Source organism: Budorcas taxicolor, chromosome 14, assembly GCF_023091745.1.
Source record: "Budorcas taxicolor isolate Tak-1 chromosome 14, Takin1.1, whole genome shotgun sequence".
Classification (NCBI taxonomy): domain Eukaryota; kingdom Metazoa; phylum Chordata; class Mammalia; order Artiodactyla; family Bovidae; genus Budorcas; species Budorcas taxicolor.
Genome location: NC_068923.1, coordinates 90,310,186 through 90,325,173, shown reverse-complemented (window position 1 = coordinate 90,325,173; position 14,988 = coordinate 90,310,186). Strand labels below are relative to the sequence as shown.

Genomic DNA, 14,988 nt, shown 5'->3' with positions numbered 1-14,988 from the left:
TTTGCCATAGTGACATGGTCTGATGAAACATGAGTAATAGCAAGTTGTAAATATTTATCTTATACTCCTCATATCTCTACTCTTTGAAAAGATACTCAAAATATCACTGTGGGAACACATAACTGCTTGTGTGATACTTGAACTTATCTCCGTAGAGCATGGTTATAAGAAGGACAGCTATCACCTCTGTCTCCTATCCTGGCTAGTCCTGTAAGAGAACTGTTTTAGGCTGTAGATAAATGGTAATGATGGAAACCTAAGTGACATGTCCTGATCTGAATTTCTGTGGCTCTTTGATTAGATGACTATCAAAGCTTAGAGAATAAAGGCTGTTTCCAACAGTTTAATAATTTGTGCACATGCAAACAGCAAAGCACCAAAAACTTACTCATGTGGCAGCATGTTTTCAGTGAGTGTTTTTGAGACAGCAGAATTATTCAGATACTTTACCCAACTTTCATTTTATGACTATAAACCTGTTCTTAATCTTAGTAATGTTAAATCACCAAGGAATTCCTGAATAACTCATAAACATGCTTATAACATAAACTTTTCAACAATTAAAACAAGTAGACTAATATCTATTGACATGCAAAGGATATATATTAAGAGAAAAAATAACGTTTCAGATGCGTAAATATCTTGAGCTTATTTTGCACTGAAACTGTCAAATGCGTGCTCCAGTGTATAGCATTTATACACAAAGAAACTTCTGGAAGGATATACTCCATAATGTGAACAGGGGTTAAATTTTGTGATGTGATTACTAGTAATTTCTATTTTCTTCTTGACGCTTGTGTACTATATGAAGGTTATAAGGTAAGCAAGCATTTTGTTGTGTGTGTGATATGAAAAAGTAAACGTTTGTGTTGAGAAATATGCCTGTATCACTTAAATTGTATTGAAATAGTGTCAGCAGTTGGAGGACTCTAGGCTTTCCCCCTAGTTATTTGCTTATAATGCACAGTTATGGTGAGGGATAAATCACTGTTTAAGGAAAAAAGTCCATAAAAGATGGACATTGTATAGGATGAATAGCGTGTGGCTCCCATTATATTGGAGTGCTTTAAGTGTTGAGTGTAATTCTAAGAACTGATGGCTCCTGCTGAGGTTATCTAATCCAGGGCTTCACTTTATAGGGGAGGAACTGAAGACTAAAGACAGTAAGTGAATTTCCGAGGTCACTCAGCTCGCTAGTAGCAGACGAGGAGCGGGACCCCCACCTGGAAAGCCCTTCCCACTTTCATTCTGCCACTGGAGGTCACATTTTCTGATTTCTACATATGTTCTCTCTAAACCACATCCTAAATGTTTTTTCTCCCTTATTTGATCTTCAAATGAAGACTGCTTCTATACTTATTTTTGAAGCCATAGGTATTTGTATAGTGGTAAGACTCATGCGAAGGGTTGACTCATTGGAAGACTCTGATGCTGGGAGGGATTGGGGGCAGCAGGAGAAGGGGACAACAGAGGATGAGATGGCTGGATGGCATCACTGACTCGATGGACATGAGTCTGAACTCCAGGAGTTGGTGATGGACAGGGAGGCCTGGTGCGCTGTGATTCATGGGGTCGCAAAGAGTCGACATGACTGAGTAACTGAACTGAACTGAACTGAAGACTCTGGCAGAAGAGTTGCTTGATGACATATGAGCCATAACGTAGAAAATTTTCATTGAAATACATTTAATTTCTAGTAGAAGAAAGCTTATAAGCTTCTTAACTTTCCAGGCAGAGCAGTTCATTAACACTGGTGTGACTTTCTCTGCTAATAATTCTCCTCTTTTCTTCAACAGCTGGCTGCATTCCGCACCCTCCTGTGCAGCAGGGAGGGTGAAACAGCAGCTTTTCTGTTGAGCAATCACCGTCCACCACAGCCTTTGAAGGGCCGAAAAGTGAGAGCCTCTTTCCGTTAAAAGTCGTCGCCAAGAAACCACCCCAGACATGCCTGTGGAGAGAAAACAAAACAAATACAAAACTCCCGACTAACTGTTCTTTCCTAGAATTGTAATTTATGGGGTGATGTTTATGGGGTGACATAGCCATTTTGCCATCAGCTTGTGCCCAAAGAAAATCAGATCTTTTGAATCAAACTGACTTAAGTCACCTGTCTCAGATTTGCACTCTTAGGTTTATAAGCAGCAGACATTGTTTGATGTGTTAAAGCCCATGGAATACCTCTGTTTTAACCTGTGTGACCACATGACGGGCATTGTAAACCTCAGAATGTGTTAGGAATCGTCCCTTGCCATAGAGACTGATCAGTCACATCTCTCAGTGGTGTTGGCAATATACCTAAATTCATTCCCAGAATAATAGGATTGTGGTACCTTTTTCTAAACAAGTGATTCTGCTGGATATCTTGATATCATTCCAATTCATAAAAGTAGATACTATTTCCTTTTCAAGTGAATTTTCATTTGGATTATGCTGCTGGTTTTCATTGCAGAGTACTTCTAATAAACCAAACAGAATGAGAGCTATGGAGAGATGGCATACAGTGAATTTAAGCATCTATCCCACAGCTCAAGAAGAGCCCATCCAATTTTGGAGAGGACTTGCCTGGTATATAAGAAGCTACTTAAACTTTAATGACTTACACCATCTATCTCATTCACTTGGTGATGCTAATAGTAAACTGGCTAATAACTGATCAGACACAGTGATTGTCAGTATATGGCATAAACGATGTTTAGGGCGTGGTTTGAAACTAATGAGGTGCCATGCATGCCCATGGGCTTGAGGGACAGACTGCCTAATTTTGCTCTGTGTTTTGACAGCAGAGCAGAGAGCAGTCCTGTGAAGATCACTGTTTTATCAACTAATGGGGAAAATTACTTGAGTCTCAAGTATTTTCTCAGTCCACAGTCCCATCAACCCATTTCCATAGCAACACCTATCTCCCCTGACACAAGTGTCCCTCCATCTCTTAAGCAGTTTTGTAAGTTGGCTCTTGACATTCACTTTAATGAGTGTCATTACAGTGAGGTCCTTCTGCTCTTTCTGGTACAAAGGCAGTGACACTCAGCATTAACTTAATAATCAAATTTAAGACGAACGCATAGTCCACTCTGCCATCTTCTGAAAGAAGTTAATTGAGTTTCCTTAATTGTGATGATTTGTTTCAGACACCTGTCTTCCTCTGAATGTAAAGTATCATAATTGAAAGAATCCAGTAGAAAGTTGTGCAATAATGACATATATATTTGCATTAAGATGAGTTCCTAAGACAAAAGCTCCTTTGATTTTCTTTTCCGCTTTACGTTATCTAGCTTGAGGCCTTGTAGGAGATTGACATATAATAAATATGTAATTCATTGAATATTTTAAAAACTTTATTTTGTGTCTTCGGTAGTTATCTTGCTGCTTGCAATCAAATGCACTGTTAAGTTCAGGTAACAAGTAAAGTGCAGTTTATCTCTTGAAAATTATTTTTTTCTTAAAGGAATACTTATTAAATCTGCCTGTGTAACCAGAAGTTCTAATGGCTTTAGAAAGACCGGTGTTGAATGAATTTCTTTAGTTTGGAAAGAAGCTAAAGTGAGTGAGTCAAAGAAGTCTGTTTTCTCAGAGAAAGTAACAAGTATGCAAGACAGGGATTCTAACTACTGTGTATGAGCATTACCACTTTGTAATTCACGGTTTCTGCCACAGTATTCCATCAGTTCTATGCTACAAATTGGACTTTAGTAGACTCAAAAAGTCTCCACAGCACGGATTTCCTTGAAAATTATCTGCTAATTTATTTATCTCTCAGAGGCAAAAGGTCTAAGTGTTATCCAAAATTGTTATCTTTTGAAACGATTAAAGAGTTGTAAATACTAATCTTTTGTTTCCCACCTAGATTGGATCTATATTTGTTAAGCATTTTGTATTTCAACTTAAATTGGATTCAATTGCATAAAGAAAATGAGAGAAACTTTGAACTTGTTTATGCAAGATACAGAATGAAATTACACTTTTATACTCTGTATTTAGAAGACAATTTCAAATTCACAGAAAAACTGTAAACACTTTTTTTTTCCTCTGAATTTGAGAGTAAAGTTGCCAACAGGTTACTGCATCATCTCAGAAACTTTAGTGTATATTTTCACAAGTTAGGACATTACCCTACAGAACTGGTGTGTGTGTGTCCATGCTCAGTCACTCAGTCATGTCCAGCTCTTTGCAATCCTATGGACTGTAGCCCGCCAGGCTCCTCTGTCCATGGGATTCTCCAGGCAAGAATACCGGAGTGGGTTGCCATGCCCTCCTCCAGGGGATCTTCCCGACCCAGGGATGAAACCTGTGTGTCTTCTGTCTCCTGTACTGGCAGGCAGAATCTTTACCATTGTGCCACCTGGGAAACCCTACACAACTATGGCTAAACTAGCTATGAGATTCAGTTCAGTTCAGTTGCTCAGTTGTGTCCGGCTCTTTGCAACCTCATAGACTGTATCATACCAGGCTTCCCTGTCCATTGCCAACTCCTGGAGCTTGCTCAAACTCATGTCCATTGAGTTGGTAATGCCATCCAACCATCCAACCATCTCGTCCTCTGTTGTCCCCTTCTCCTCCTGCCTTCAATCTTTCCTACCATCAGAGTCTTTTCCAATGAATCAGTTCCATGAGGTTAACCTTGCTTTTTTATCACTGCCTATGCCATTTGAAAGTAACTCAGTCATTTCAGTTCAGTTCAGTCACTCAGTCATGTCTGAATCTTTGTGACCCCATGCGCTACAGCAGGCCTCCCTGTCCATCACCAACTCCCGGAGTCCACCCAAACTCAAGTCCATGGAGTCAGTGATGCCATCCAACCATCTCATCCTCTGCGGTCCCCTTCTCCTCCCACCTTCAATCTTTCCCAGCATCAGGAGCTTTTCCAATGAGTCAGCTCTTCCCATCAGGTGGCCAAAGGATTGCAGTTTCAGCTCTAACATCAGTCCTTCCAATGAACACCCAGGACCGATTTCCCTTAGGATGGACTGGTTGGATCTCCTTGCAGTCCAAGGACTCTCAAGAGTCTTCTCCAACACCACAGTTCAAAAGCATCAATTCTTCAGCACTCAGCTTTTTTATAGTCCAACTCTCATGAAGTGATAAATGGGTCCTTTCCCCCAGTGAGAGGGAAGAACAGAGATCGGCAGATGTGGTACCCAAGGTGGAGCCAGAAAACCTGGGCTATGCGGGACAGAGACCCAGCAGATCAGTGGGTGCTCCGTGTGTAGACACCGGCTTCTGACCACTGTGGTCTGTCTCCCGGTGAGCCCTCAGGTTCCCGGGAAGCAAGGTGTCTCAGTTAGATCTTGTCCTCAACTCTTTCAGCCTCCTTCGGACTTGCCCATCAACCGGTGCGGAGTGATGATGCCTACTAGTCACAGGGCTGTGTATTTATGGATGGCTCAAGAAGCATTTGTTGAAAGAATTAACCAGCCAACATACGAATGGATAGCTGCTCTGATTTTGTGTAAACTTAGCACATCCTGAAATGTGTCCTTCCTCAATAAACTGGCAAATGCCCATAAGTTACTGATCTGTACTCTGTGTGTTAGTTGCTCAGTCGTGTCCAACCCTTGTGACCTCATGGACTGTAGCCCACCAGGCTCCTCTGTTGGAATCCTCCAGGCAAGAATACTGGAGGGGGTTGCCATGCCCTCCTCCAGGGGGATCTTCCTGCCCCAGGGATCGAACCCGGCTCTCCCCTATTGCAGGGAGATTCTTTACTGTCTGAACCACCAGGGAAGCTAAAAATCCAAGCAATTTGTTCTGTAAGGGAAATATTACTTTACCAGTTGTGAAATTAAGCCAAGATAAATGTGTAGGGCCTATGGGTTGCATTGTTGTGTTGTAACTAAACGGGACGCCCTCTCCCCAGGATGTGCTGTGCCTTGTCGCTCAGTCGTGTCCGACTCTTTGTATCCAGGTCTCCCGCACTGCAGGCAGATTCTTTACCATCTGAGCCACCAGGGTCTCCAGGACGGTCTCCAGACAGGTTCTTGCCAAAGCCCAGGTTCTCATACCTCTCCTCCGAGTAAAACCTTCTACCGCCCTCATCTGGACAACTAGAGAATTACCTTCCACAGCACATGGTACATACCAGCGGCATACCAGCGGCACTCAGTCTGAAGACCCCTGAGGGTTCTGAGACAGTTTCAAGGGGTCAATGAAGTCAAAACTATTTTCTGGATTTCCCTGGTGGTCCAGTGACTAGGACTCTAGGCTCTCCACGCCAGGATCCTGGGTTCAGTCCTTGGTCAGGGAACTAAATCCCACATGCCACAACCGAAGATCCCACGTACCACTGAAAATACGGAAGATCCTAGCACAGCCAAATAAACCAAACAAAACAAGGACTTCCCTGGAAGACCAGTGGTTAAGACGTCACCTTCCCAGGCAGAGGGTTTGATCCCTGGCCAGGGAACTAAGATTCCACGTGCTTCACAGCCAAAAAAACAAAGCATTAAGGAAAAAAAAAAAAAGGAAGCAGTATTGTAACAAATTCAATACAGATAAGCAACAAACAAATGAGCAACAACAACAACAACAACAAACCCAAAGAAAAAGAAAACCACTGCCTAATTGCCCAGGAAGCTATCTGCCTTTTTCACTACTGGACAGTTGCAGTGCTAATGCAAAAGCAATGATGTTTAAAACTGCTGGCTTCTTAGCGTCAGGGCTGTGACTGTAAGTGGTATGTAAATAGTATTCGTAGTCATACATGCGCACGCATGGGTGCTAAGTCGCTTCAGTTATGTCCGATGGACTGTAGCCCACCAGGCTCCTCTGTCCATGGGATTCTCTATATAAAAATACTGGAGTAGGGTGCCCTTCCCTCCTCCAGAGGATCTTCTTGACCTGGGAATCGAACCCACAGCTGTTAAGTCTCCTGCATTGGCAGGCGGGTTCTTTTCCACTAGCACCACCTGGGAAGCCCATGTACGCACATATATATGCATTACTCACATAGAAACTGTAAATGGTAGTCATATGCTGCTGCTGCTGCTAAGTCGCTCCAGTTGTGTCCGACTCTGTGCGACCCCACAGACGGCAGCCCACCAGGCTCCCCCGTCCCCGGGATTCTCCAGGCAAGAACACTGGAGTGGGTCACCATTTCCTTCTCCAACGCATGAAAGTGAAAAATGAAAGTGAAGTCACTCAGTTGTGTCCGACTCTTAGCGACCCCATGGACTGCAGCCCACTAGGCTCTTCCGTCCATGGGATTTTCCAGGCAAAAGTACTGGAGTGGGGTGCCATTGCCTACTCCATAGTCTCAGATTATTTGACATAGGATTAATCACTTAATTTCAGGTACTTCTAGATTTATTCTTCCTAATATCAAGTTCAAGGTCAAGAAATTTGCATTAATTCCTGTTTAGGTGCTAAAGGAACAACATAATTTTTTCCTAAATTTAGGTTAACTCCTTGAATTCAGCCCACACTACTTACTGTAGTCACTCGAGTTATATAGTAGTTCCCTGGGTTCTGCTAACAGAAATTTTCCACTGACTTTTTGCTCCTAGCAAACTTCTCTTCCTTCTGTTATAAGTACTCAGTTTGGAAAAATTCTTTCCAGCCCTTTCTGTTTTTCCGATTGGGTGTTTCTGACCTTCAAGTTTCCTTGTCACATCCTTTCCTAACCCCGTCTTTTACATTTAATGATCCCCTTTCCGTATCTCTTTCTCTTCCATCCTTAGGGAATTATCTCTCCAGGGCCTCTATCTTCCAGTTCTTGCTTCTCCTCTTGGAAAAGAGTAGCTGTCTTGTCAGGTTAGTTACGATTCTGCTTTCTTGCTGGGTCATAGCATTACAAGAGGGCGATGTGCAGCCAGGTGTTGGCCATCACAATACTTTCCTAAGAAGTCTCACGAGCTGATCTGCCTTGATGGGACTCTCCAGGTCTAGACACAGGGCTCAGCTCTGCAAGGTCTGAAACCCAATTTGTCACCACAATGAATGCCTTTTTCAAGTGCACACCCACAAAAAGTGAGTTTGCAAGGCTGTTATATAAAACAAAACTCAAGTTATTAATTTAGGAAGAGTGATACGAGTCTTACCTTAGCTTGGGATATTCAAGCTGGACCTTGAGTATGGTCCTTAGCTGGGTCATTCATTCAAGGGACATTTACTGAGTTCCACTAGGAAGGCTACCATACACAGAAAACTGAATCAAACGTTTGCTTGGTGAGTATGGAACTCAGAACAAAGAGGATAAGCAGAAGCAGTGAGCGTTTCATATGACTAGACCTGGAAGAGCAGGAAACATCCAAGTCCCTTAAAGGGTGCTTTTAAATGAGACCATAATGATAGAATTTTGTTGGTTGTATCTACACAGCACTGCCTCTAAAATACGGATAATTTTGGCAGAAGAACTTTGGTCTGTTGGCTAATATTTTCTCAGCGTTGGGTCATGCTTGGATAAACTTTATTAATATGCGCCTCTGCAATTTTCCTTTTTTCTGTTCTTTTGTGACTAATCAACCTTTTCCCCAGTTGGCACTTGTTTTTGGACAAGTCACATTCACTCAAGTTAGAGTTTAAAATCTGAAGGCCACTCTGTTCTTTAAGGAGAGTTTTCAAGTGTCTGCTCTTATTCATAATATATAGATTACAAAACCAAACTCGTAGACGTATTTAGCTGATATGTAAACTTTTAAACTTATTTTTCTTATTCTCAAGGCTTTTTATTTTCCCTTGGAAAGTCTCAGTAAATCTTTCAAGACTAACAATGGTATTATTTGAATCTATTTACTGAATGGATATAAAAGAAAACAAAAAATGAGACAGCATATTAAAAAGAATTCAATATATCCTGTTCCTTCATTTTATTCTGTTTTATTTTTATGGTGATTTTCTCCTAGGGAAACAGCATTTTATTTCAGTTCAGTTCAGTCACTCAGTCGTGTCCGACCCTTTGCGACCCCATGGACTGCAGCACACCAGGCCTCCCTGTCCATTGCCAACTCTTGGAGTTTACTCAAACTCGTGTCCATTGAGTCGGTGATGCCATCCAACCATCTCATCCTCTGTCCTCCCCTTCTCCTCCTGCCTTCAATCTTTCCCAGCATCAGGGTCTTTTCCAGTGAGTCAGTTCTTCGCATCACATGGCCAAAGTATTGGAGTTTCAGCTTCAGCATCAGTCCTTCCAATGAATATACAGGACTGATCTCCTTTAGGATGGACTGGTTGGATCTCATTGCAGTCCAAAGGACTCTCAAGAGTCTTCTCCAACACCACAGTTCAAAAGCATCAATTCTTGGGTGCTCAGCTTTCTTGATAGTCCAGCTCTCATATCCATGCATGACTACAGGAAAAACCATAGCTTTGACTAGATGGACCTTTGTTGGCAAATAATTTTATTGAAGTGTAGTTAACTTGCAATGTTTTGTTAATTTCTACTGCACATTAAAATGATATGTGTATATTCTTTTTCATATTCTTTTCCGTGATGGTTTATCACAGGACTTTGCTGTTATTCATTCGGTATACCATTGCTTTCATCTCCTAATCCCAAATTTTCAATCCATCCCTCCCTCCCCACCTTGGCAAAGGCAGTTCTGTTCTCTCTGTCTGGGAGTCTGTTTCTGTTTTGTAGATAAGTTAATTTCTGTCATATTTTAGATCTCACATATAAGCAGTATCATGTGGTATTTGTCTTTCTGACTTACGTCACTTAGTACGCTGATCTCTAGATCCATCATGTTGGTGCAAGTGGCGTTGTTTCATTATGTTTAATGGCTGAGTGGTATTCCGTGGTGTATAATACGTACCACATCTTCTTTTAGATTCATCTATTGATGGACATTTAAGTTGGGCAAACTTAATATGTGATACAGACAGATGCACTGTTTACTGAGTCGGCCAAGATGAGAAACCAAAGGGTGAAATCAGGGATATAGATGGGAGGCATCGACTGTGGTAAATATAAATCAGACTATTCTCAATTCTGAGACTGAAGACTTTGCAGGTATAAAGATTTTTAAAGACAATTTTCAGGTCTGTTATACAATAAAGTAGGAAGTCAAGAAACACTTAGGGTAACAGGCAAATTTGGCCTTGGAATACAGAATGAAGCAGGGCAACGGCTAATAGAGTTTGCCAAGAGAACACACTGGTCATAGCAAACACCCTCTTCCAACAACACAAGAGAAGACTCTACACATGGACATCACCAGATGCTCAACACTGAAATCAGATTGATTATATTCTTTGCAGCCAAGATGGAGAAGCTCTATACAGTCAGCAAAAACAAGACCAGGAGCTGACTGTGGCTCAGATCATGAACTCGTTGTTGCCTAGTTCAGACTTAAATTGAAGAAAGTGGGGAAAACCACTAGATCATTCCGGTATGACCTAAATCAAATCCCTTATGATTATACAGTGGAAGTGAGAAATAGATTTAAGGGCCTAGATCTGATAGATAGAGCGCCCGATGAACTACGGGCAGAGGTTCGTGACAGTGTGCAGGAGACAGGGATCAAGACCATCCCCATGGAAAAGAAATGCAAAAAAGCAAAATGGCTCTCTGGGGAGGCCTTACAAATAGCTGTGAAAAGAAGAGAAGTGAAAAAGCCAAGGAGAAAAGGAAAGATATAAGCATCTGAATGCAGAGTTCCAAAGAATAGCAAGAAGAGATAAGAAAGCCTTCTTCAGCAATCAATGCAAAGAAATAGAGGAAAAGAACAGAATGGGAAAGACTAGAGATCTCTTCAAGAAACTTAGAGATACCAAAGGAACATTTCATGGAAAGAAGGGCTCAATAAGGAAAGAAATGATATGGACCTAACAGAAGCAGAAGATATTAAGAAGAGGTGGCAAGATAACACAGAAGAACTATACAAAAAAGATCTACACCACCAAGACAATCACGATGGTGTGATCATTCACCTAGAGCCAGACATCGTGGAATGTGAAGTCAAGTGGGCCTTAGAAAGTATCACTATGAACAAAGCTTGTGGAGGTGATGGAACTCCAGTTGAGCTATTTCAAATCCTGAAAGATGATGCTATGAAAGTGCTGCACTCAATATGTGAGCAAATTTGGAAAACTCAGCAGTGGCCACAGGACTGGAAAAGGTCAGTTTTCATTCCAATCCCAAAGAAAGGCAATGCCAAAGAATGCTCAAACTACCGCACAATTGCACTCATCTCACATGCTAGTAAAGTAATGCTCAAAATCCTCCAAGCCAGGCTTCAGCAATATGTGAACTGTGAAATTCCTGATGTTCAAGCTGGTTTTTGAAAAGGCAGAGGAACCAGAGATCAAATTGCCAACATCCTCTGGATCATCGAAAAAGCAAGAGAGTTCCAGAAAAACATCTATTTCTGCTTGATTGACTATGCCCAAGCCTTTGACTGTGTGGATCACAAGAAACTGTGGAAAATTCTGAGAGAGATGGGAATACCAGACCACCTAACCTGCCTCTTGAGAAATCTGTATGCAGGTCAGGAAGCAACAGTTAGAACTGGACATGAAACAACAGACTGGTTCCAAATAGGAAAAGGAGTCCGTCAAGGCTGTATATTGTCACCCTGCTTATTTAACTTATATGCAGAGTACATCACGAGAAACACTGGGCTGGAAGAAGCACAAGCTGGAAGCAAGATTGCCGGGAGAAATATCAATAACCTCAGATATGCAGATGACACCACCCTTATGGCAGAAAGTGAAGAGGAGCTAAAAAGCCTCTTGATGAAAGTGAAAGAGGAGAGTGAAAAAATTGGCTTAAAGCTCAACATTTAGAAAACTAAGATCATGGCATCTGGTCCCATCACTTCATGGGAGATAGATGGGGAAACAGTGGAAACAGTGTCAGACTTTATTTTTGGGGGCTCCAAAATCACTGCAGATGGTGATTGCAGCCATGAAATTAAAAGACACTTACTCCTTGGAAGAAAAGTTATGACCAACCTAGATAGCATATTCAAAAGCAGAGACATTACTTTGCCAACAAAGATCCGTCTAGTCAAGGCTATAGTTTTTCCAGTGGTCACGTGTGGATGTGAGAGTTGGACTGTGAAGAAAGCTGAGCCCCGAAGAATTAATGCTTTTGAACTGTGGTGTTGGTGAAGACTCTTGAGAGTCCCTTGGACTGCAAGAAGATCCAACCAGTCCATTCTAAAGGAGATCAGTCCTGGTTGTTCATTGGAAGGACTGATACTAAAGCTGAAACTCCAGTACTTTGGCCACCTCATGCGAAGAGTTGACTCATTGGAAAAGACTCTGATGCTGGGAGGGATTGGGGGCAGGAGGTGAAGGGGAAGACTGAGGATGAGATGGCTGGATGGCATCACCGACTTGATGGACATGAGTCTGAGTAAACTCCAGGAGTTGGTGATGGACAGGGAGGCCTGGTGTGCTGCAATTCATGGGGTCAGAAAGGATCGGACACGACTGAGTGACTGAACTGAACTGAACTGATACAATAAACATCTTTGGCATCCAGGAGACTCTTCCAGCCCTGATCCCAAGTGGTCTCTCGAATAACATTTACCTCACTGTGCTTTTTCCTCTTGTCACAGGAACTCTTTTATGGGGTGTGGGGTTTTCTAGCCCCCACTCAATCCTGAAATAGAGCAGGGAAAAATAATTCCTAAAGCTCCTTTTATTTGCTATGTGGTCAATATACTTTCTGTGTTTTACCTTTAGAAATGGGAGCCTGGGCAAACACAAGCTTGAAGTCCTCCTTCCTCAAACAATGGAAGGTTCTGTCATGCTTTGGAGCTACCCAGAGGCACGCTTTTTGGCTGAGTATACTCACTTATCACTAGAGTTTGAGATTTGAGCCCCCATTATTCTTTCACATAATAGAGAAGGAAAATCCAAATCTGGCTTTGCAACCAATATTAAAGAAAGGAAGAAGCAGAGAGCTCTACTTACTGTCTTCATTATGAGGATACAGTACATTTCTATCCATGCAAAAAAATCTCTGTCACATTTAATGAAGATGATTCCTTTTAAAAAATTAGGAAGATTGACAAGGTTATGAGGCATAATCTTTAAAAAATATTTTTAATAAAGGAATAATTTCATATACATCTCCAAACTGCTAATGTTCAATAACAGTTCCTTCTTGAATTAGTCCCCATAACTGATTATGTGTAGATGTGTTAATTAATCACCAGGTCAGATAGTATGCTACAAATGACTTTGTAAAACTTAATTACCTTCTATTTCTCTGTAATAATTTCTGATATGTGGGCTTAGATGTGAATGTTCTGCAATGAAGTCATAAATCAAAGCCCCAAATTATCTGTGCTCCTTCTCCCCAGCCTTCCTTTAATCTCCTGTAGTTTTGGGACAAAATCAGAGAAACACTATGTGCCTAATTATGAAATTAATTATTTATTAATTAATAAGTAAATAATTCAAAACGAGACATGGATATACATACACGGGCACACACATATACATCTATATACACACATACATACCTACACACACGCACACACACACTCACACACACACACACACACACACACACACACACGCAGACCTGAAAGTGAAAGTGTTGGTTGCTCAGTCATGTCTGACTCCATGTGACCCCATGGACTGTTGACTGCTGGGCACCTCTGTCCTTGGAATTCTCCAGGCAGGAATACTGGAGTAAGTTTGCCATTCCATGCTCCAGGGGATCTTCCCTACCCAGGGATTGAACTGGATCTCCTGAGTTGCAGGCAGATTCTTTACTTCTTGAGCCACCAGGGAAGCCCCACACGGACCCCTACACACATGCACACACACACGTGTGTAGGCATCTCTTCACTTTTTTGAGACACACCTCTTGGTTTCCTCTGTACTTTCCAGCTGTATCTTTCTCATCTGGTCTTCTCACTACTTCACTCCCTCTGTGGGTGAGTTGTTTTCTTGTTCCATGACTTAAAGCAACATTTAAATATACTGATGATACACTTATGTATATTCCAGCCCCAGCCTTTCCTCTGCACTTCTAATTCATATATCAACTGCCTGTAGGACCGCTTCAGGGGGTTTCTGATGGCCACCCACAATTGACACGTCCAGACAGACCCCTGCTCTTCCCTACACCTTGCGCTTTCCCAGGAGCTTTGTCCCAGGGAGGGGCACCAGCTGCTCCAAACTCACAGTCATCTCTCAACCCTCTCTTTCAAACCACATCAGTCTCTCAGCAAGCCTTGTGGACTCTCAAATAACAGCTCCTAAGTGGTTTCCCTCTGGTTTCACTCAGAACAAAAGCCCGAGTCCTCGCAGGGCTGGGGGCCCCGCGACACCATGTGCTGGCTGCCTCTCTCTCCACTGTCCCCTGCCTTCTACCTGCTGTTCCCGCCGCCCGCACGCCCCGGTGCTTCCTGCAACAGGCCTTTCAAGTCCTTACATCTCACAGCCTCTTCACCTTTAAGGCCTTTCTCTGGATCTTCTCATGGGTCACTCTTTCATTCATCCACAGGCCACGCCCTCAGAGAGGCTTTCCCTGACCACACTGAGGCAGCACCCATCAGTCTCTTTCTCCTTACCCTGCCTATTTTCTCACAGCACTTAATATAACATAATATTGTTCAATTCTAATGTCATCTTCTTCTATGAGAAGGTTAACTTTCTTAGGAAGAGGGCTTTTACTTTGTGAACTAGTGTTTTGAGCACTGAAATAGTCATTGGTACGTGATAGACATAATAAATATTTATTTGATGAACAAATGAATATTTTTTCACCCAAATTTAAAATCAACATAGTCGAAGGGCACCAACTTGCAACTCGAAAAAGAAAATTCTGAAGATCTGATGCACAGCACCATGATTATAGACAATGCTACTGTGTTATACATTTCAAAGTTGCTGAGAGACTAGACCTTAAATGCTCTCACCATATAAAAGAAGTGATAATTACGTGGCATGAGAGAGGTGTTAGCTAATGCAATATATGAGTATATCAAATCAACACATTGTACATCTTAAAATTATACAGTGTTGTATGTTAATTATATCTCAATAAAAACAAGTAAAATAACACCATGATTCACAATATAATCTTTAATT

At 41.9% G+C, this 14,988-nt stretch overlaps 1 protein-coding gene across 1 annotated transcript in view; it reads left to right on the top strand.

Annotated features, from left to right (window-relative positions):
• The window catches only part of CA13 (carbonic anhydrase 13), a 37,510-nt gene extending 35,594 nt beyond the window's left edge, over window positions 1-1,916 (top strand). Inside the window, exon 7 of the mRNA XM_052651788.1 lies at window positions 1,797-1,916. Within this exon, the coding sequence (XP_052507748.1) occupies window positions 1,797-1,916 (120 nt within the window). The remainder of the gene's footprint in view (window positions 1-1,796) is intronic.
• Window positions 1,917-14,988: the final 13,072 nt, after the last annotated feature.